Source organism: Myxine glutinosa, chromosome 7 (genome assembly GCF_964187855.1).
Source record: "Myxine glutinosa chromosome 7, kmMyxGlut1.1, whole genome shotgun sequence".
Classification (NCBI taxonomy): domain Eukaryota; kingdom Metazoa; phylum Chordata; class Myxini; order Myxiniformes; family Myxinidae; genus Myxine; species Myxine glutinosa.
The window spans coordinates 181,579,499-181,602,312 of NC_136267.1; the positions used below are offsets into that span (position 1 = coordinate 181,579,499).

At 47.7% G+C, this 22,814-nt stretch overlaps 1 protein-coding gene across 1 annotated transcript in view; it reads left to right on the forward strand.

Annotated features, from left to right (window-relative positions):
* Positions 1–22,814, forward strand: part of LOC137415493 (polyunsaturated fatty acid 5-lipoxygenase-like) — a 214,856-nt gene that overhangs the window by 18,013 nt on the left and 174,029 nt on the right. The window contains exons 3-4 of the mRNA XM_078782592.1: positions 7,339–7,540; positions 8,491–8,572. Of these exons, the coding sequence (XP_078638718.1) occupies positions 7,339–7,540; positions 8,491–8,572 (284 nt within the window). The remainder of the gene's footprint in view (positions 1–7,338; positions 7,541–8,490; positions 8,573–22,814) is intronic.

Genomic DNA, 22,814 nt, shown 5'->3' on the forward strand with positions numbered 1-22,814 from the left:
ATACGTTAAACTCCTCGGATAATCATTACGCCACCTATATCGTGGCATCGGTACGCAGGGAAGCCCCACACCACCTCCTCCACCATGTATGTACAAGAACTAAACGCAGGTTCGTAGATCATATTTTGGACAAGGATAACAAAGAATAACTCTTACCTTTTCAGATGTTGTGTCCAAATTGACCCCTATCTGGCTCGCCAAATTGTCGTGGAAGTGGTTTGGGACTCAAGACCAATGACCGGAAACAGGTTTACAACAGGTCAAGACTTTATTAACTAGTTTCAAATAGTAATAACTACCGTTAACTCAATGGACCAGATAACTCTATCCGCATAGTCCCTCTTCCTTGGAGGCTGTCTTCTCCGCAGCGCCGTACTCATGGTACGCGTTCATTCCTTCGGTCAGAGCTTCTGATGACAAGTGTCCTGACTCAAAGTTTGCTCTGGTTTATATGGACAAACTGGAGTTAATCCCCTGTGCGCTGAATGTTAATCCTCCGTGCGCTAAAGCTCCTTGGTCATCCACAATCGCCCTCCTGGCATCAACTCGCTCCCCTCCTGCTGTGAGTTCCATTTACCTCACAATAGGAGGGTGCTTTAGCCCGGGGCTGTACAGGAGGTGGACAACGGACTCCCAGCTTTAACAGAGCGAGATACATTCCTAACATTCTTACGACCACCTATTGGTTCACTCACCAATCTCATAACTAGTTACATAGTATAAAGATTTATTCTACCACACTGATAATAAGCTGTTGTTCCCCGTTAATCCAACACCAAACAAAATATTTAGTTCTAAGAGAGTAGTATAATAAAGCAAAAATGGTAAACAAACCTCATAAAACTCACATACTGCAAAAAGACTAGATATGCTAAACCAGAACAGCACTCGGTAGAGCGCATAGTCTCGCCTCGCACGCTCATTTGGAAATATCATCGTTAACAGTGAATATGTGAATATGTTACTATTATAGCTCACAGCCATTATGGCTCATATACCCATATCATCTATACACCTGATGATGTCACATACATTGCCATTATCCATAGCTTTATTTATTATTGATTGATTATTTGGATATTTAACGACCACTTTTGTGCACATTAAGACTAAATTCTGTTGATGAAGATAAATATCCCCCAAAAAATAAATTCAAACTATATTCCCCATGGTTCATCGATCTTATGTATGAAATTTTGCATCAATCTGTTTAGTGGTTCTGGAGAAGAAGATTTTTTTACGTTTTTATTTTCTACCCAATATAGCTGCCAGACCACATGACCGATGAATGAATGAATGAATGATCGTTTTAAGGCAATTTTTCCCCGCTAGGACGGGGGTTAGCCTTGCGGGCCCCATGACAATCATGGTTCCCTGTTTGAGGCAATGTTTTTATAGCCGGATGCCCTTCCTGACGCCAACCCTTGGTCACCTCTTACGATGCGCCAGGGATACGGTGTACCTATTCTAAATCGGGGAACACACCATGATTATTCATCCCAGAAAAGCTGGTACTCAATTTGCCTACCTCGGAAGGATGACAGGCTGAGTCAACCCACCTGGCGTTAATTCAGTGATCGACCAGGATTCGAACCCAGGTATCCTAGGTATCCCAAGCTGGCATCCTAACCACTAAGCCAACACCAGACCACATGACCGATGACGTCATAAATTTAATTCTTTACTCACATCGGGTCGTAGATCAAATATGAAGTTTCAGATTTTTTCAGATAATGATTTTGTTTCAACCAATTATAGCTGGAATACCACTTTACCAATGACGTCATTTTTATCACCGTATACACCCATGGGAAGTTGATGACATGCCAATTTTCATTTTTATTCGTTGGGCGGTTTCGGAAATGTCAATTTTTTTCCTTTAATCCAACATAGCTGCGAAACCATGTGACCCATGACATCAGAGGTATCACTAAAATAGTTTTGCATTGATGACACATGCGGTTGCAGAGAAAAAAAATTTTCAGCGAAAATATATGGACGTAGACAGACAGGGACATTGCAATGGTCCGCAACCACTTTGTGGTGAGATTAACAATCAAAATGAAAAATCATTCATAGAGCGACACTTGGCAAAAGAGAACAAAGCAGAATGGCACTCAGGAGAGCATCCCTTTGACCTCACAAATAATTGATGGTTGAATTATCTGACCTGATATGCAAATCGTCTTCAAATTTTAAGTTAATCGGATGAAAATTGACAATTTTAGAAATCTGGCCTATTGACCTTTTGACAGATGTTGATCTCAAAAATAGTTGATGGTTGAATTCAGTTGGCTGGGATGAAAATCCTATTCAAATTTCAATTGTCAATCGGATGAAAATTGAATATTTTAGAAATTTGGAAAAAGTGGTTGACCTTTTGCCTTTGTTGACCTTTTGACCTTTTGACCTCAAATATATAGGATTTTGTCGGACCACAAACTCTACTATTTGGTGAAGTTTCGTGAAGATTGGTTTAAAATTGTGACCTGTAGGCAAGTATAAGTGAGCGGACAGACAAACACACACAAAATCACTCGTAGAGCGACACTTGGCAAAACAGAACAAAGTAGAATGGCACTCAGTGGAGCATCCTCTTGATCTCAAAAATAATTAGTGTTGAATTCAGTGACCTGATATGCAAATCGTCTTCAAAGTTTAAGTTAATCTGATGAAAATTAACAATTTTAGAAATTCGGCCTATGTTGACCTTTTGGCCGATGTTGATCTCAAAAATAGTTGGTGGTTGGTTTCAGTAGGATGATATGAAAATCTATCTATAATTCCAGTAATCTCTGTCTGTACGTTTGTACGTTTGTACGTCTGTACGTCTGTTTGTCTGTGACCGCTGTTTCTCGACAACCACGGGTCCGATATACTTTTAACTTGCCAGGTATATTGCTGGGGACCCGAGGATGTGCCTTTTCAAGGTTTCATATTAATCGGACAATTACTTACCGAGCTATGTCCAAAAAACGATTCAACCAATCAGAGAGCAGCGAACTATCGCGTGTGCCGAACGTGGCGGACACACTCTGCCTCGGATGGCACATTTGAGAGCGTATTCATTTATTTCACGTTTGCAAACTATGTTGGCGTTAAACTATGTTTTAAAACTAATAAAAACGAATTTGCGATTCATTCGCTTTCCTGCGCGTTTGTGCACGCGATGGCGATTTCTTTACCAAACTCCGGAAGCCGTTCGCTTTGGACCAAACCATTTCATGTAAATAGAGGGGGGGGATTGTCACTGTACTCACAAGCCGTTCGCTTTGGACCAAACCATTTCATGTAAATAGAGGGGGGGGGATATAATTTTAGATATAGATATAGTACGGGCAATGCCCTAGTCCTATTCAAATTTCAAGTCATTCAGATGAAAATTGAGGATTTTCGAAATTTGAAAAAAAGTGGTTTACCTTTGGCCTATGTTGACCTTTTGACCTCAAATACATATACGATTTTGTTGGACCACGAACTCTACCATTTGGTGAAGTTTCGTGAGTATCGGTTTAAAAATGCGACCTGTAGGCAAGTATAAGTGAGCGGAAAGACAAACACACAAACACACACGCAAACCGGAATGATCAACATACTTGTCAAAAATATTGTTTTTTTGCCAAGTAATAACAGGATTTGAGGAGCACTGGGCGATTTGTCACCAACAAAATCACAACAATTAAGTAATAACAGGATTTGAGGAGCACTGGGCGATTTATCACCAACAAAATCACAACAATTGTGATTCAGAACAGTTGTTCATCTCTAATGTTGAATGGGATGGTGTTACAGATGTCAGGAATCGTATCGTATGTCAAATATTTTCTTATTATTGAGCAACATCCAAGGCCTAGTGCCTGATTGCCTTGTAATCTAACTCCTTAATCTCAAAAAGGAAGGCAGGGCCGCCCCCCTGTACACATCTCCGGCATTAAACGGTCTTACTTCCGAGTCTGCTTGCCAAACCTGCTGCATGCAGCATAACAGAGTGCCTTCATACCTGCCTTTGTGATTTCCTCCACTCTGGCAGTCAACCTGCTCCCAATGGCACCAAATCTTATCCTCTCTGTAGTGTGTTGGGCTCACTGAAAGTACTCATCTACATAAAAGACCAATCTTCCAATCCTCTCAAAATGGTCTTGGCCTGGAATTGATTAGAGGTACTGGTCTGACAAATGGAAAATGCCATTATTTCCTAAACTAATGTCACTGTGTCACACTGTTTCCCCACAAAGGAAGTTGTTCACATATCTCACAAAATAAGAATCAGGAAATGATCCCATCTATTTCCATGGTCAGCTACTGGATGATATTCATTCATAAAAACATTTATGGCTCGACATCAGCCATGACTACTGTACTTCTGAGCTAATCGTCATACTAAAATACGCAATTTGGCGTCTGTCTGATGATTTTTTGACCGCGATACATTCCGGCGTTACTTATCCAATCTCAACCAAACTTGACAGGATGACGAAGGGTTACACAATGAAGGTTGTAGCGTATTCATTTGCCCCCCTCCCCAAGGGGGGGTTTCTCCCCCGAGCGGGTTTTCCCAGCCATTGCCGTCAATGGAATTGCGTGTTGAGGTGTATATCCATTTTAAGTTAGCTTTATCGTGGCGTTTTTCCAAGGCCGCTTCGAATAACAAAACCAACGATATAGCTAAATATGAAGTGTTATTAAGAAAACCCTTGAATCCACATTGGTGTCTCTCAGTCCATCCATGCAAAATAAGCTTCATATCTGATGCCTAACGAAGGTTTATTGACCGCATCAAATTCAGAACTCATTAGGGAAGTTCACGGGGTGGGGAGAGAGGTGCTGACCCCCCAAATAGATATTTGCTCTCTTCACTGAAACTACACACATGATTTTTATGAAACTTGCCCACAACCTTAATCACCAGTGATGTACCAATGATTACTTACGGCATAAAAAATAATCAAGGTCTAAGGTGGTCTGTGCAGAGTTTGAAGAACCACCTTCCGAGGCCATTTTTCCCCGCAGAGTAGGGGTTGGCCTTTTTTGGGCACCATGGTCCCCTTTTTGAAGCAATGTTTTACAGCCGGATGCCCTTTCTGCCACCAACCCTGTTAGTCGCCTCTTGCGACACGCAGGAAATTACCAGTGAACTGGTACTCAATTTGCCGACCTCGGAAGGATGACAGGCCGAGTCAACCCCCTTGGCGTTAATTCAGCGATTGACCGGGATTCAAACCCAGGATCCTAGTATCCCAAGCCGGCACCCTAACCGCTAAGCCAACACCAGGCTTATTTTGTTAATATCATCAAACATCATCATTATGTTAACATGTCCCAAAAGTGGTTGTGAAGTGTTTTTAATAATGTGGTGGTGGAATTGAATCACGTGGTGGTGATGTATTTTGAATTATGTGGTGGTGAGGTGTTTTTAAATGATGTGGTGGTGAGGTGTTTTTAATTATGTGGTGGTGAGGTGTTTTTAATTATGTGGTGGTGAGGTGTTTTGAAGTATGTGGTGGTGAGGTGTTTTTAAATGATGTGGTGGTGAGGTGTTTCTAAATCACGTGGTGGTGAGGTATTTATAATTACGTGGTGGCGAGGTGTTTTAAATTATGTGGTGGTGAGGTGTTTTTAAATGATGTGGTGGTGAGGTGTTTTGAATTATGTGGTGGTGAGGTGTTTTTAAATGATGTGTTGGTGAGGTGTTTTTAAATCACGTGGCGGGGAAGGTATTTATAATTACGTGGTGGTGAGGTGTTTTAAATTACTTGGTGGTGAGGTGTTTAAATTATGTGTGGTGAGGTGTAATCGTATTATCATGTTTGTCAATTATCGTATTATCAATCAATATCACAAACACAACAAATACATTTGTGCAAAATAATTGTTTGTATTATGATTGGTGAAAATCATGACAACACAGCAACTCAGGTACAGTCATTATCCTCAGCTAAAATAAGCCCGTTCCTCAGTAACGACGCGTGGTGAGGGGAGCGCAGCGAGCCGAGCCAAGCTAGTATATATATATATATATATATATATATATATATATATATATATACGGAAGGCGGAAGCCAAACAGTCAATCTTGGTTTCATCAGACCACAGGATCTTGTTTCTCACAGTCGGAGAGTCCTTTAGGTGCTTTTTTGCAAACTCCAAGCGGGCTTTCATGTGTCTTTCACCGAGGAGAGGCTTCCGTCTGGCCACTCTGCCATAAAGCCCAGATCGGTGGAGTGTTGCAGTGATGGTTGTCCTTCTGGAAGTTTCTCCCATCTTCACACAGGATCTCTGGAGCTCAGCCAGAGTGACCATCGGGTTCTTGGTCGCCTCTCCTACCAAGGCCCTTCTTCCCCGATTGCTCAGTTTGGCCGGACGGCCAGCTCTAGGAATAGGCCTGGTTGTTCCAAACATCTTCCATTTAAGAATTATGGAGGCCACTGTGCTCTTGGGAACCTTCAATGCCGCAGAATTTTTTTTGTAGGCTTCCCCAGGTCTGTGTCTCGACACAATCCTGTCTTTGAGCTCTGCAGGCAGTTCCTTCGACCTCATGGCTTGGTTTTTGCTCTGATATGCATTGTCAGCTGTGAGACCTTATATAGACAGGTGTGTGCCTTTCCAAATCATGTCCAACCATTTGAATTTACCACAGGTGCACTCCAATCAAGGTGTAGAAACATCTCAAAGATGATCAAGATAAATGGGAGGCACCTGAGCTAAATTTCAAGTGTCATAGCAAAGGGTATGAATACTTATGTCAATGTGATGTTTCAGTTTTTTCTTTTAAATAAATTTGCAAAACTTTCTAAAATCCTGTTTTCTCTTTGTCATTTTGGGGTATTGAGTGGAGATTGATGAGGGAAAAATGAATTTAAACGATTTCAGCATGAGGCAGCAACATAACAAAATGTGAAAAAAGTGAAGGGGTCTGAATACTTATGTCAATGTGATGTTTCAGTTTTTTCTTTTTAATAAATTTGCAAAACTTTCTAAAATCCTGTTTTCTCTTTGTCATTTTGGGGTATTGAGTGGAGATTGATGAGGGAAAAATGAATTTACACGATTTCAGCATAAGGCTGCAACATAACAAAATGTGAAAAAAGTGAAGGGGTCTGAATGCACTGTAGATGTGTGTGTGTGTGTGTGTGTGTGTGTGTGTGTGTGTGTGTGTGTGTGTGTGTGTGTGTGTGTGTGTGTGTGTGTGTGTGTGTGTGTGCGCGCATCCCATCCCATCCACACCTCTTCCCAATCCCCACATACTCAGATTTGCCTGAGCGTAGAACAGGTATCTCATGTATTTTCTCGATATTTATATTCTGATCGATGTGATGTTTTCCTCCCTTTCCTCTGCAGGAGGATGATTACACGGTGGAGAGTGATGATGAACTAGGTGAAATTTTACTGGTGAGATTTGAAAAGGTAAAATTCTTGCGGTTAGATGATTGGCACTGTGAGTTTGTGCAAGTGAAAGATCCTGAGGGGAAGATCACATACTTCCCAGGATTCTCCTGGATTCTGGGGGACAATCCAGTGTTGGAGCTTCGCTCTGCTGCAGGTACACCTTTCACAAGCATTTGATGCTGATATTGAAGCTTTCAACCTCAGTACCTTTCCATTGGGATTGGCACAAGTGTACTGTTCAGAGTAGAATGCCACCCATATCCTGAAGATATTGTGGTACCTTTTACACGTGTAAAGGAAATTCTGCATTTCACTCGTTGTTGCATGTTTTATTATCCTACAATGCAGTGCAGTATTTACTGCATTTAACAACCATGTTCACCCATTCAGCATCATATTAAGGGGCGAGCTATTTCTTACGTGTGCACAGAGGGTGGGAGAATAAAGTTGAGGGTAAGGGGTAAATTGAGGAATTTAAAAATGAGAAAGGAAGACAACTTTTATCATGTGCTTATGAAATTACATACCTCTCCGAAACTACACACACAATTTCAATGAAACTTGCCCACAACCTTCATCACCCGTGATGTGCCAATGTTTGTTCGGCATTAAAAACATCGGGGTCTGAGGGGTTTTGTGGGGGGTTTGAGTGACTGTTGCTCCTGATCCAGGTGAGCTTCTGGACCTGTGATCCTATTTTTGCTTGGGTCATCGGGGTGATCTCCAAAAAGATGGACAGAGAAAATTTTTGAGTTTGGTCGGAATTCTTGGGGAAAATGTCCGGGGCATATAAAAGGCCCCTTTATATATGATATGTGTCATGTGGCCAACTATAGAAAAGAAGGGATATTCCATAGCTTATAGAGCATGCCAAACAATATAAAAGAAGGCACATTCAAAAAATCTCGTGTGCATACTGGACTATCATTGTGTTCATAGGCGGAACCAAGTAATGCTCTATAAAAGTAAATTTCAAGGGGTGCCCCACATCTGGCAAATAAAATACATTTACTTCTTCATGCAGGTGTGTGAATCAAATTGGTGCCCCCTTGCAGCCAAGTCTGACACTTATCGTTATTCACTCACATGCCCCTACCCCACCAGCCTCTCTCCCACAGCATGAACATGACGAGATCCTCAAGTCTCATAGAGAGGAGGAAAAGCAGAGAAGGAAGGAGATGTTCAAGTGAGTTTGGTTGTCACATCGCAGTTTGAGAATGCAAGTTATAATGTTACCATAATCGAGATTTTATTTTCTCTCTCGGTATCTTAAAAGCAACAACAGCATGTGCGCAAGTTCATCTTTTCACCTTCATGAGTAATAGTAGCCACATGGACCATTTGTTGTTGAAAAATCAGATATGACATTATCCATATTCCACTGATTTCACACGTTCAGTAACATTCTCTAATGTTGTGGTTGTGTGCTTCCCCTTCTCTCCCCATCTTGTCTTCCGCTCCCTCTTTTTATATACTTTGTTTGTCTGGTTGATTTGTTTGTTTGATAAATGTTAGCTCTTTCACGAGCCTCCATTCAGTATACAAAAAAAAAAAAAAAAAAATTGCCATTCTCATTGATATGGAATGTGTCATTTTGGTCATATTGTTCATATTGTTACGGACGCGGTTAAAGGATGTTATTTTACCGAGCGGTGGTATTACCGCGACCGAACAGTTATTCCCCGACTAGAACCCGATTCCACCCAAACGTTGGCCGTATCGCACCGCGGCTGCTCAATATGGAAAACTCTAAAGCGACCGAATACAAAGAGGAAGAAGACGTACAGAAGAGTAATTGGATTTATTATTTACACATATAAGCAGGAAGAAAGCAATCACGTTTATTTACAGAAGATATTAGATACACAGTGCAACGCTAGCTTACCTACAGTCTTAATTAACCCAGGGACAGAACAAACAAGGACAGACTCACGCGGGGAATGATGATAGGACTGGCGGGAGATGGATGGCTGGCGGGATAGGGAGGTCCAACTGGTCCTGCAACTGATCGACTCGTTGGGCAGCCGCCGCTCCTTCGCGGCCCTGCTCCAAACTGCCGTCCAGGCCTCACGCTGCTGTGGCTGCAGTTTCGGTGGCTCCAGCTGCAGTAAGTGCAGTTTCGGTGGCTCGAGCTGCAGTAAATGCAGTTTCGGTGGCTCGAGCTGCAGTAAATGCAGTTTCGGTGGCTCGAGCTGCAGCTCAACTCTGGACTTCTCTCGGACTCAACTCAAAGTGCCTCTCTTGGACTCAACCGCTTGGACTTCCTCTCATCTCTCTGTAAAAGCTCATCTCTTGGACCCAACTGCTTGGACTCCCTCTCGTCTCTCTGTAGAAGCTCATCTCCTCGGGAAACGCCCTAGCTGCGGGTTATATAGGCCCCGCCCCTCAACCTTCGCGAACCTCCTCGATGTTTCTCTCCACACCCTCTCCAAGTCCAACCCCTTGTTCGTGGTTGGTTGAGTGGGGCTGACTCACTCCTCCCCTCTATGATGAGGTGGGGACCCGCCTTTCTTCCCCAACCCTGCCTCGTGGTCAATGGCGGCAATTGGAGGGGAGGTTCTTGGCAATGGCACTCGAGGCCTGGCAATGACGAAAGGGGAAATGAAAGTTTTGGGAGTGGGAATGAAGGGAATCTATCTTTCACTGGTGCAATGGAGTATTTCAATTAATGGGAGACACAGCCTTACCCTAAAACACATAATAAGATATAAGCTATCAAACAGGGGTATTCTATGATTGGCTGTGGTGTGGATGCTTTATGGACTAATTATGGGACGCCCTTTGACCTTTACACAGCTCCGGAGGCAGGAGGCGCAGAATAACAATAACAACAATAATAATAATAAAGCACACAATAAAAAAACACAATCCTCATATCCGCAACACTGCACCCTCCTCCTCTTAGGCACGTCCCGGGCATACAACTTTTATTTAGTGTGACACGTAGGTGTAGTTCCCTCTACTTTTAACCTGACCCTGAGTGCGACAGTTTTTAAAACATAAATAAATGTGTCCTGCTGCTCCATTGCACCCTGCCTAACAGACTTACGCCCACAGTTAACCGAATTGCGGAATGGTCTTCAAACTACACACTGACGGTGGGGAGCATTATTTACAATGACTCTGCTTTTATTTACAAGACTAACCCAGGACCTGTAATTGTTCTTTCTGGGGGGAGACAGTCTGCTCTGCATCAATGCACCATGAAAGTGTGGGGAACACCTCTCCAGCGATCGTAACAGAAGTTCACCAACAGTTTGAGATTGAGAATGACGAAACTTTATTAAAATACCACTTATACAGATCTGGAGGAGACTGAGACGTCTACAGCACGAACCAGCTTCATGCCACGTCTAGCCTTCCTGAAAATACATTGATTCACAGTCCACTTATATAAGGACACACTTTATCAGAAAATCTCCGAGAGAACAAAGGAACTGGCGAGAGTTCCTCCCACCGTTATCCCTAGTGGACCGAGCCCCCACCGTCATCCGTCCTTTCATCTTGGGGGAGTGGAGCACGCACCGTTAGGATCCGGACCAGATGTGTTTTCAAGGCTCCGAGGTGACAGAAAATATAACTCACTGAAAGGGGATTGCATTCTTGGTTCCGATAAGACCATAAAGTAATGAGGTCGCTCTGATGAGTTCCAGGTGTTAAAAGCACCTTCAGTTCACATTTCTCATTTAAACATAAATTCAAAGCATATTTATTGTAACTCAAGCGTCGCTGTGATTATATGAAATATAATTAATGTTTTGGCCGTTTATCAAAGGTTATATGTCTACGATTCAAGCGTCCTACGTAAAGTTACATTTTCCATGCGCATATTATCCATTCTCCTGCCCGCGGTTTGAGGCGCCGTCTGGGAGAAGAGAGAAGGTTTATGACTTTAGGCTTATCTAGCTTTCAAGGGGCCCACGTATACAATGAGGCCAGACGTTCAGCACGGGTGAAACGAGTATTTTCTCATTTTAAACTAAAGCGAAGCGGCAACCTTTATTAACTTTAAGAAATAGCATTTTTAAACAGCATTTATAACATAACGTATTAGTCTGACGACATCCATGACAGGGCATTTAAGCAGTAACAGATCTGCGACCTGACATCCCTTCCTCTTGTCTCGTCGAGACAAAGTATCTCAAGAGACAACGTGCCGCATCGGGCTTTATTGAAAGACAATCGTGTAATGCGGGTATCTCCCAAGGGCATACCGTGCGCACATAGCGCCTCGCCCGTGCATTTGGGGAACGTGTCGTGTGGTGCATGCTTGGAACCTGAGGGCTCAGAACATGAAAGTCCATTAACGTTTCGGATCCACAACGAAGGCGTCTGGTCCAGATGAGGTTCTGCCCCGCCAGAGGGCCTGCCACCTCCCCTGCGGAACTTGCTCCCCCCACCCTTTGCAGACGCGGTCCTTGCAGATCTTCGAAGTTAATCAACGATCATGCCCATGAGATCTCTCACGTGCTGCTGTTCTGGGGAATACATAATGTCGTCAGTATCTTGTGTCTCATTTTCCTGGTCAGGGTACAGAGCGTAAAAATCCGATTCACTTGAAGCATTTGAACTTAAAACATTTGAAGCAAAGAGAGGGACTTCCTTTATGTCAAAGTCTCCCATGGACACCTGGTCGGCTTGCGGGTCTAGGATATCCACGTCGGGTCCCTCGACTGCCAGACCCAGCGACGCAATCAGATCCATAGTTGGGTCGGAAGGGGGTGTACAGCTGTCAGCTTGTAATACATAAGAGGCGTTAGCCAGTACACGCAAGGGGTTTACAGCACAAGTATCACAGTCATCACAGACATCATTACAGGCAGCAGCCAGTTCCCACATGGGATTTTCAACACAAGTATCACAGTCATCACAAAATTCAATACAATTTTCTGGAGCGCCGGTCACATCTGCCTTGTTGAAGGACTCATTCAGGTCGACGGCCTCTGTGGTCAGAACCATAGTCGTTGTCGGCGGCTTCTTCACTTTCCATCCTGTAAAATACTTTCTCATACAAAGGAGGACTAAAGATTTCATTAGTGCCCCCCAAATTACTACCCCGATTATCACAGCCAGTGCGGTCAATAACCACTTCACTATGGTGCCCGTCCATCCCCGGAACCAGTCAGTGAGCCAGCTAAATTTATAAGAGTTCTCGCGCGCGATCCGATCGATCGTCAGGGCGTGGCTAGTTTCCCTTAGTCTCACTATTGCGGCTGACACTCCTTCAGATGGATCAGGTATGTAAGTGCAACATTTTCCCTCTATTATTCCGCATACCCCTCCTTTCTCTGCCAGGCGCATGTCCAAAGCCACCCGATTCTGCATCACCATTGTACGCATGTGAATTACCGTGTCCAATAGTATGTCATGAGCCGTAGCGGTGTCGTTTGCCACCTTTTCTAGGGCCAAAGCCAATTTGTCTATCCGGAAGCTGTTCATGGCTGTGCCCGCACCTGGGAAGAAGAAACCTAACACCTTTTCCCATAGGCTCCCGTGTAGTTTAGTGGTTCCATCTTCGTTCAGGACTGACCTCTTATAACGCCTGTCCAAGGACTTTGGGTCTAGCTCATCCAGTATCTCAACGTCAGGAAGGACTGAACCCAGATAACATGTGCCCCCCCAATTATTTGGTAAATAGGGGTAAGCCTTGTCGCCGCATATAAACATTGTCCCATGGGGTGGGACCAGGTGGGTGGATAAGCACTGGAGTCCCTTTACCACCCCATTAATCCTACTAACCCCCCTAGAGAATGTTATAGCCGTTATGTTGTGGTTGTGTTTATCTTGCAGTACTATTCGTAATGTAATCCCCGAGCTCCCTTGTCCCAGCTTCCCGGGGAGAGTGTAGGCGCATTCTGATTCTCCCATACGCAAGTGGCCGGAACCCTGGAGGCAGACCGTCCCTTTCTGTGGTTTGACCCAGACGGGGGCAGGCCTCTCGGCCACATGGGCAATCATTGACGGGCGATAATTAAATTGTCGATTGCAACTCTTGCCGTTGTCCACCCCTTTTCTTTCCAGCGTGGTGACTAAACATGGGGAATCGATAGGTTGTGAGCAGAGGTCATTGAGGGACAAAGGTAGCACTATCATGTGTATTCCTGTGGTGCCTGCTTGGGGGAAGTGCATGCACGACCAGCAGTGTGTCCTATTTTGAATTGTTGCCACCTCCCTGGCCACTTTCCAATATGTGTTTTCACCCTTCTTTGGGGCCTTATCCTGGGGTTGTGGCGTGAGTATGTATTCGTTGCATCGTATGTAGTTCTTTTCGCCACCGGCCGCGCCAGGGGTCCAGACGCTGCACCGGACCTGCATAGTCATGCCTTTCTCTAGGCGTGTGCGTGTTTGTAGCTTAAAATCAGGGGTTCCCCATTGGTATCCTGGTTGGGCCAAGGTCTTAATGCTAGCTTGCCCGTCTTCCCGGAACTCTCGTATCTTTCGTAGTACAATGCCAACGCGTCCAGGCCCTGCCGACAGTGCTAGCCATCTTACGGCTACCCAATTTGTGTACAGGGTTTTCTGTTCGAAACATGGTAGTGATACTCTTTGTCCCCATGTTACGGTGAGGTGTCGGGTTCCGTTTTCGCATCTATTGGGATCGGAGCTTCCCCTAGCTGCTGTCGCTATCAATAGTATCGTACCTATAATTAGGTCCATCCTTACTGTGGTTGTTGTGGTGTAGTGTCTGGTGCTTGTATGGCCAACTTACAGTGCGTGGCGTGGATCCACGAGGTCTTGCCCTCGCAAAAGACTGCCGTTGGTGTAGTCAGCAACACCTGGACTGGTCCCTTCCACCTTGGTTCCAAGGCGTTCTTGCGGGTGAAGTGTTTTACGAGCACGTAATCGTCGGTCTGGAAGTCGTGGATGGCGTGGCTTGTTGGTTCAGGCAACGCCTCTCGTACCCGGGCGTGGATGCTGCGTGCCACATTGGACAATCCTCTGCAAAACTTTAAAAGCATGTCATCCATCACAGGCAAGTCAAGTTTGGACATGTCCATCGGGGCCGAAACAGGCAAACTCATAGGTCGTCCCATTAATATCTCGTGGGGGGAAAGGCCCGTGGTGCGGCCCGGAGTGGACCGAATACTCATTAACGCCAGCGGGAGTGCTTCCGGCCACTTCAAACCTGTGTCTGCACAGATCTTGGCTACCTTAAGTTTCAGAGTCCCGTTGGTGCGTTCCACAAGTCCCGCTGATTGTGGGTGATAAGCGCAATGGAAAGATTGTTTCACGCCCAGTGCCTTTAGGATACCCTTAATCACCTCTCCCGTGAAATGGCCCCCTTTGTCTGACGAAATTTTCTGAGGGATGCCGAATCTGCACATGAAATCCCGCACGAGGCGCTTGGCTACTGTCGGGGCGTCTGACTTAACGCATGGATAGGCCTCGACCCATTTTGTGAACATGTCCACGATTACCAGGACATAGCGGAACGACATACTTGGTTCCATGTTTATAAAATCGAACTGGACATGACAGAAGGGCCCGATTGGTCGGGGATGGCCCGCATTATGTGGGTGCCTTGGTGGTGCCCCCCTGTTGTGTTGTTGGCAAACCGCGCATGACCGGCACACCTCTGATGCGATTCGCGACAGTCCCGGTGCCGCCCAGGTATAGTTTATCTGTTCCATCACCCCCCTCTGGCACACATGGCCATTTTGATGTCCCATACGTGCCAGCCAAGGCAGTAGTTCCTTGGGTGCTATTGGTTTTCCGTGAAGGGTCCACATCGCATTTGGTCCGGGGCGTGTGGCCCCTCGTTTTACCCAATCATCGTGTTCGGCTGCTGTTGCTGCGTTTTGAAGTTTTATAACGTCCTCATTAGTCGGTGAGGCGGTGATGATAGTGCACCCATTTTGCGAGGAGGGGGTTGGTCCTGAGGTCGGTACGTTGGCAGTTTGCGTGTGTGCCCCCTTTGCTCGCGTTACCATCGGCATGTTCCGTCCTATTTGTTGGTTGGCCGCTTTTCCTGCCGCTGCGTCCGCTCTGGCGTTGCCTCGGGCGACGTCAGAGTCTGTCTTTTGGTGGCCGCGACATTTAATTACCGCGACCGCACGGGGAAGCAAGATGCTTCGGAGTAGCCCTTCAACCAGTTCGCCGTTCTTTATGACCGAACCCGCAGATGTGAGAAAGCCTCGCATCTTCCAAATTGCCCCTTTGTCGTGAACTACCCCGTGCGCGTATGCTGAATCTGTATAAATGTTGACGGCAAGGTCTGCCGCCAAGCTGCATGCTCTAGTCAAGGCGCACAGCTCCGCCTGCTGGGCGGAAAATGTGGGCGGAAGGCGCCCGCTTTCTACCGTCTCATTATCTGAACACACCCCGTATCCGGATAGCAAAGAGCCGTCCCATCCGCGTTTAGCTGATCCATCGACGTAGTACACACGATCGGGGTTGTCGAGGGGAACGTCCTTCAAGTCCGGACGTACCGTGGAGACTTGCTGTACTACATCGACACATACGTGGGGTTCGCCCTCCTCTGGGGTGGGCATCAGTGAGGCCGGGTTGAGTGTAGTGCAACGTTTAATGGTGACGTTGGCGGCCGTGATCAGTGCTGTTTCGTATTGCATTAATCTAGTGGTCGACAGGTGTTGTGTTGTCCGCTGTAGTAACAGTGAAGTGACGCAGTGTGGTACCTGTAGCGTTACCGGGTGCCCCATTACAATGTCCGCCGTCCTTTCCACTGCGTACCTAGCCGCTGCCACGGCTTGCAGGCACACCGAAAACCCTTGCTCGACCGGTTCTAGCTTTTTGCTAAAGTAGGCTACCGGTCGTTCCTTATCTCCATGAGTCTGTGTCAAAACGGACTGAGCAAAACCCCTTACTGCATGAGTGTAAAGGGTGAATGGTTTCGCATAATCGGGGAGTCCTAAAGTCGGTGCCGTTACCAATGCCCTTTTCAGCCCCTCGAAACAGCGCATCAATTCGTCCGTCCAAACCAAGTAGTTCGGTTCTCCTATTCTGGTGGCTTCGTACAGCGGTTTAGCAAGTAGCGCGTAGTCGATTATCCAAGAGCGGCAGTAACCCGTCATACCTAGGAAGCGCAACATCTGTCGTTGCGTACTTGGCCGTGGCGATTCCATGATGGCGGTCACCCGTCCGGCATGCAATTCTCGCTTCCCGTGTGAAATGGCATGACCCAAATAGGTTACTACCTTCCGTACAAATTGGAGCTTTCTCCGTCCCACCTTGTGGCCCTTGGTCGCCAAGGCTCTTAGCAGGGCCATGGAGTCCCCTTCACAGGCTTCCTTGGAAGGGGAACAAATCAACAAGTCGTCAATGTATTGCAACAACACCGAACCCCCTTTTAGTTCCACGTCTGCCAAATCGCGGTGCAGCGCCCGGGAGAACAGGGTGGGGCTGTCGGAGAACCCTTGGGGTAACACCGTCCAGGTGAACTGGCGCCCTCTAAAGGTGAAGGCGAACAAGTATTGTGACTCAGGTGCGATAGGTACGGAGAAAAAGGCAGAGCATAGGTCAATAACGGTAAAATGTGTTGCGTCCGGTGGGATAGATGTCATAAGGCCTTCCGCATTTGGTACCACTGGGTGTATGCCTTGTATAACTTTGTTTACTTCCCTCAAATCCTGCACGAACCTCCATTTATTCTGCATTGGTTTCTTCACGGGCAAAATTGGTGTGTTGCATTGGCTGTTAGTTTCAACAATTATTTTCTGTTTCACCAAAGATTGAATCACTGGCTCTATGCCCACATCGGCCTCGTGCCGCAATTTATATTGTCTCACGTTTGGGAGGGGCATTCCTGGTTGGACTGGTATCACCAGGGGTTTGGCATCGCGAATTCGCCCGACATCATTGTCGTGTTGGGACCACAAATCGGCCGGAACCTCCTCCAAAAGGTCATCGGACTCGCCCGGGCTCTGAGACACCGTTCGTACAACGTGGGTGCCCTTTGGGGGTAGGTCTGTCTCTTCAAATTTTCCTTCTATACTTTGCTCCTCAAGGGTGATCAAATACCCCTCGTCCTTGTCGAGCACCGTCACTGTCCAGTGGTCCACTTCATAAATGGCGCTGCACGGAATTTCTCGCAAGCGCCCCACCATCCAGCCTACACTTTCCGCCGGCCACCCTTTGGCGGTGGTGAGGGTAACATGGGCGTCCACCCCTGCGGGATACTGAGACAACGCCCGCTGCTCCGCAGTTAGGGTTACCTCGACGCCTATTCCCTCCCGTCCAACCCATATATTTGACAATAGTAGGTCCGAATTCTTACCTATTGACCCCTTTATCTTTTCTCGGTACTCATCGTCGTCGCCCCTGGCATCGTAGTAAGCCGTGCAATGGGGAGGGTTGTCCTTTACGTCTGTTGTAATTTGGTGTACGCGCAGCCAATCTCGCAGCCCGTCGTTCCGGGAGCACACTGTGTCTAGGACGTGTGCCCAAGTGGCCAAAGCCCCCTTTTCCAGGCTCCACCAGTAGGCGGTGGGGCCGGGCCGAGACAATGCCGTCATTAAGAGATCGCGTTTGGATTCCGCGACATCTACAAAAACTCCCTGCTCCGTACACGAAATTTGGCAGCCTAAACGGCAAAGTAGATCCCGTCCCAACAAGTTAGTCGGGGCGGTGGTAGTCATCAAAAAAGCGTGTCTAGCCTCTAGTGGGCCGCACACCACTCTTACCTCTTCTGAAATAGGGAGCGCTTGGGGCAAGCCTGAAACTCCCACTATCTGAACGTCCCTATCAGTGGGGCGCAAAGATGGTAGCTGCCCTTCGTTAATAGTACTGCGAGTCGCACCCGTGTCTACGAGGAAGTCTACCTGTTGCCCATCCACGTCTAGTGTCCAGGTCGGCTCCTCGGTTGGTGTCATAGTCAAGAGGGGGCATTCTACGGGCGGCCCGCCGGCGTCCCGTCAATAGGCTACTTGATTTCTCGGTGGCGGGTATCCCTGGCGGGGCCCCCGGCAATCACGTTTCCAATGTCCCATCCGTCGGCAGCGGAAGCACGCCCCCTGTGGAGCGGTGGATGCGGGGTACCCGTTGTTATTGCGCGGACCCTGTTGCGTCGGACGCCTCGCAGGCTGTTGGTTCCGTTGTCCCCATTGTGGCGGCCCATTCCCGTTTGCTCCGCTTGGGGCCCAATAACTTGGGGGAGGCCCATCGTTTTGGGGAGGGGGTCCCTGTGGATACCCGTTCTGGGGAGGGGGCGTTTGTACTGCCCAGGTCTGTGGAGGGGGTGTTTGCATGGCCCAGCTCTGCGGCGGTGGAGGGGGCCCCTGCATGTTCCAGTTTTGGGGAGGGGGCCCTTGTGGGTTCCAATTTTGGGGAGGGAGCCCTTGTGTCCGCATGTCGACTCGTCCATTGTCGTTGTCGTCAGCGTCATTTTCGTTTTCGTCATCGCGGCCCCACTCTTCGTTGGGCTCTAACCTGGTGTTCCGATTCTGGGCCCGTCCTTGGCCTCGATTTCCCTTCTTATTTTGGTTGAGTTGGGCCCGTTTCTCCTGGACAAGCATTTGCAACATGTCGTCCTTAACATCGGCCTTCTTCTCGTCGCCGTCGCCACATTGTTCGGCCGCTTCGACTAGTTGGTCGGTTGGGGTGTTTCTCCATCCTATCATAGCCATTTGAATGCGCTTCCTAACTGCCGGTCTCATTCCTTCTACCAAAAAATTGTTCACTACAGCGTGAGGGAGATCTTGTGCCCGCACCTGGCCCAGTCCTCCCCACTTTAATACTGCTCTTTCTACCCTCTCTCTCCAATCGATGGCTGCTTCGCCATGTTTCTGTTTTAGGCCGTATATTTTATTCCAATCTGGCCCCGCGGCTGGCATCAGTGCGGTATATACCCCGGCCAACAATAGGTCGACAAGGGCATTCCAATCGGCGAGGGTCTGGGCCGCGGTTTGGGCCGGGGGTGGTGCTACATTTGGCCAGCGTGCGTGTATTTTGGCCTGGTCCCACACCCGCGCGGGCAGTACAGCCTTCCCCATGTGGCAAACGTCCCGCCAATCTGCGCCTGTATCGTGTATCCACAAACGCATAAATTCCGGTATCTGACCGGGCTCGTCGGCCAGCAAGGTTCTCACCCGCTCCTGCATAGACGCCAAATCTGATTCTCTCCAGGCTATCCTGATGTTAATGGGTGCCCCCCTGTTCAGTCCTATGGTTTTTAAGGGACACATCCCAATTGTAGGCTGTGGGTTCTCCGATTCCGTGAACCTCTTCCAATGAGGGGTACAATACTCCTAGCCCTTCTGGGGCCGCGAACCCGCTGTCCGCCCCACTAACTTCTTGTCCTCTAAATGGATTGCCCGGGCTAAGGTGAACCTGAGGGGCAGCTGGTCTAGTTTTCTGGGGGTCTAACCCCTGGGGGAACAGGGGCGGGGGTGGGGGAGTTGGCGCCTGTGGCCCAGGGACAGGGCTCAGGGCTTGGGGGGGTAGAGGCATGGTGGCTACCTCCCCTGTCGCGGGGTCTTGGTCCGGATTTTGGACGAGCGGCATTAGCCGCTGATTTGCTTGCTTAACTACCTCCCTGATTGTTTTGTCCTGAACCTTGTCTGCTTGCTTCTTTTGGCCCTGAAGCTTCAGTACTTCCCCTGCCAAGCTAGCCTGTCTTGAGGCCGCCAGTCGCTTCATTCCTTCCTTCTCCCACCATCCATACACTTTCCAATAATCGGGTGGGAAGTGTTTCCTTTCCTTTTCTAGCTTATCCAAAGCTCCGTACAACACTTCCAATTTGTCAAGTGCGAACGATCCCTCCTCTGGCCAGGGATTACTTAAATCTTTAGTTAAAACAGCCCAGTCCTTTCCTGGTCTTACCGCGGCAAAATGATGCCTCTTAAACATGAAAGATGCCGGGGTTCCCTTGAGGGGTTCCCCTTCTTTCATTAGCTTACTTCCCATCTTATTGCTCTGGGCTGATCCTTCCTGGAAAGTTCTTGGTCACCGGCTCAGCTGTTATAGCTGTCCGACCTCACGTTTCCCCCTCCTCCTTGTTAACTGTAACGTTATCCTTACTGAACGTTATCCTTACTGATATCCTGCGCAAATTCTACCCTTAGCGTTACCCGTTACCCTCTTAACGTTATCCTGGTGAATTTAACAAAGGCTCGTCATTCTAAGGCTTGAAAATTAGCCTTTACTTACAATTTTCTGTTCGGAGTGCAGGCAGTACAGGTGACAGAGGAGACGGACTGTGCCCGTTCGAGGAGGGGGGTACGAATTTGGAAAAATTGCCCTCTGATAAAAAAACAATGCTCACCTTAAAACAAATCAGCGTGCCGGCGTCCCGGCGTCCTCAGGCGTCCCGGCCCTCGCCCACAGTTAACCGAATTGCGGAATGGTCTTCAAACTACACACTGACGGTGGGGAGCATTATTTACAATGACTCTGCTTTTATTTACAAGACTAACCCAGGACCTGTAATTGTTCTTTCTGGGGGGAGACAGTCTGCTCTGCATCAATGCACCATGAAAGCACCTATAACGCACCAACACACCCTCAAGCACCAATCGGTGCAGTCACCACAGTTCATCAGTGTTCAATGCATGAAAATAAACTCAACAACCCCTAACCCTGCAGGTGGTCTCTTGCTCTTCGGCTCCCTCTGCTGGCTATTACTATTTCGTCCAGTTGTTGTCTTTCTTTCATTTTCTTACTGGCGGCCTATGTGACTAAAAAATGCACCCAATGTGTCGTTTTTTTTTTCTTTATTTATGGCCCACAGGGCCGACTACGTGTGGTTCACCTGTGGGGCATCGGTGCCCTGTGGCCAAGGTCCGCCAGCAAGATTTCGGGCCCTCATGGCCGGTTCCAGCAGAGGGGCCATGCCCCAACCCATGGGGTCCATCAGTGGTGCTCGGCCACAGGCATGTGGTCCATAATGTGGTGCATCGATGCAGACAGCTGGTTCTGAGAGTTCCGGGCGCACAATGGCCGACTCACGCACGCTCCCCTCAGCGCCCAATGGCGCACAGGTCATGTGGGAGACAAAAGAGACAAATGAGCGAGGGGTAAGGTCACAAGGGTACACATCAATAAGGCAATGCAAGGCGAAATGCGTACGGAGGGCGAAGTGAGAAAGCTCGTCCCTACCGTACGTCACCCCCCTGTCACCTACACTACCCTTGCCCTTACCCCATATGTACAAAATCTACACATTACCAATCCGTCGCTACTGTCACGTCTCCCCATATTACCCCTATACCAAATTCGTCTCCACAATCCCTCTACTTCAAAATTTGCCATCACCCAATTCATCATCAATCCTCATAAGGAGGAAGAGATGGAACATCAAAGCACAATGTCACACCCACGTCATGATGCGTCTCACAATCCAAACATTTGCATCATAAAAAATAATCAAAACATGGCATGGTGTGGAGTACCTGTCACCTCAGGTGAGTGGATGCAGATGGTGCGAGGAGATCCTTCATCCTAACTATCCTCTAAATGACTTTAACACACTTTACACTACCCGGGGTCTTTCCCTGCCAATCCATTGGCCAACTTACACTATGGGTTCTAAAAACCAATTCCCATTGACCAAACTGTGGTGCTTCTCAATTTGGGGTCTCACTCCCCCGGTTCAACTCCCGGTGCCCTTGCACAATTTCTGGGCTGCGACGTGTAGCTCTCTCAGCAGGTCTACCCACCTGCACACCTCCACCACTGTAGTTGCCACCCAAGCTTACCTAGCTCCTCACCCTAACCTAACTAACTGGGGAAGGCCCCTCCTGGCTCTGTCACCCCACTCGGTGCCCTCTGGCACTGGGCTACCCGGGTCCGTCCTCCGGATCCTCAGGCCCCATCCACAACAACTCTACCGGCTCCCAGAGCCCACCTGCGGCCTCACCTGGCCGACATCCTCACAGTGGTGGAGTGCCCAAACCAACTACACACACTAACAGGCTACACGCCCAGCCATTTCCACAACACTAATGCACCCATCCAAACATCATTCTTCCACCCGCACCACAGATGCCAATATCCAACCACAATTTACCTATACCCTCTACCTAACACTTACACTACCCGCCCCGGGTATTCGTGATGGGGGTCCACTCTTCCCCCATTCACACCTTCGCACCCTGCACACCACTCCGTACCACTTACTCCAACTCTCTCCACACCACTCATTCTCTGCTCCATATATTTCACACACCTGTACTTGCACACCTGTGCTCTCATACTTGGTGCCGCCTGCACCCTTCTCTCCCCCAAGCGCATTCGCGCTGATCCACAACACTCACTACTCACCATGACACTCATCCGCAATGCTCTCTCATTCATCACTTGTACACTCACACACACCTCGGAGCATTGCCTCATCGATGCTTCATTTGAAGCTGCTCACCAGCACTTCCATTCATACTGCATCATCTGCTCTGTCTACTCCCTTCTAAAACTCGCGCTCCTCCATCTTCCCTTTAAACTATTGCGCTCCCTCGTCATTATAATCCACACTAATC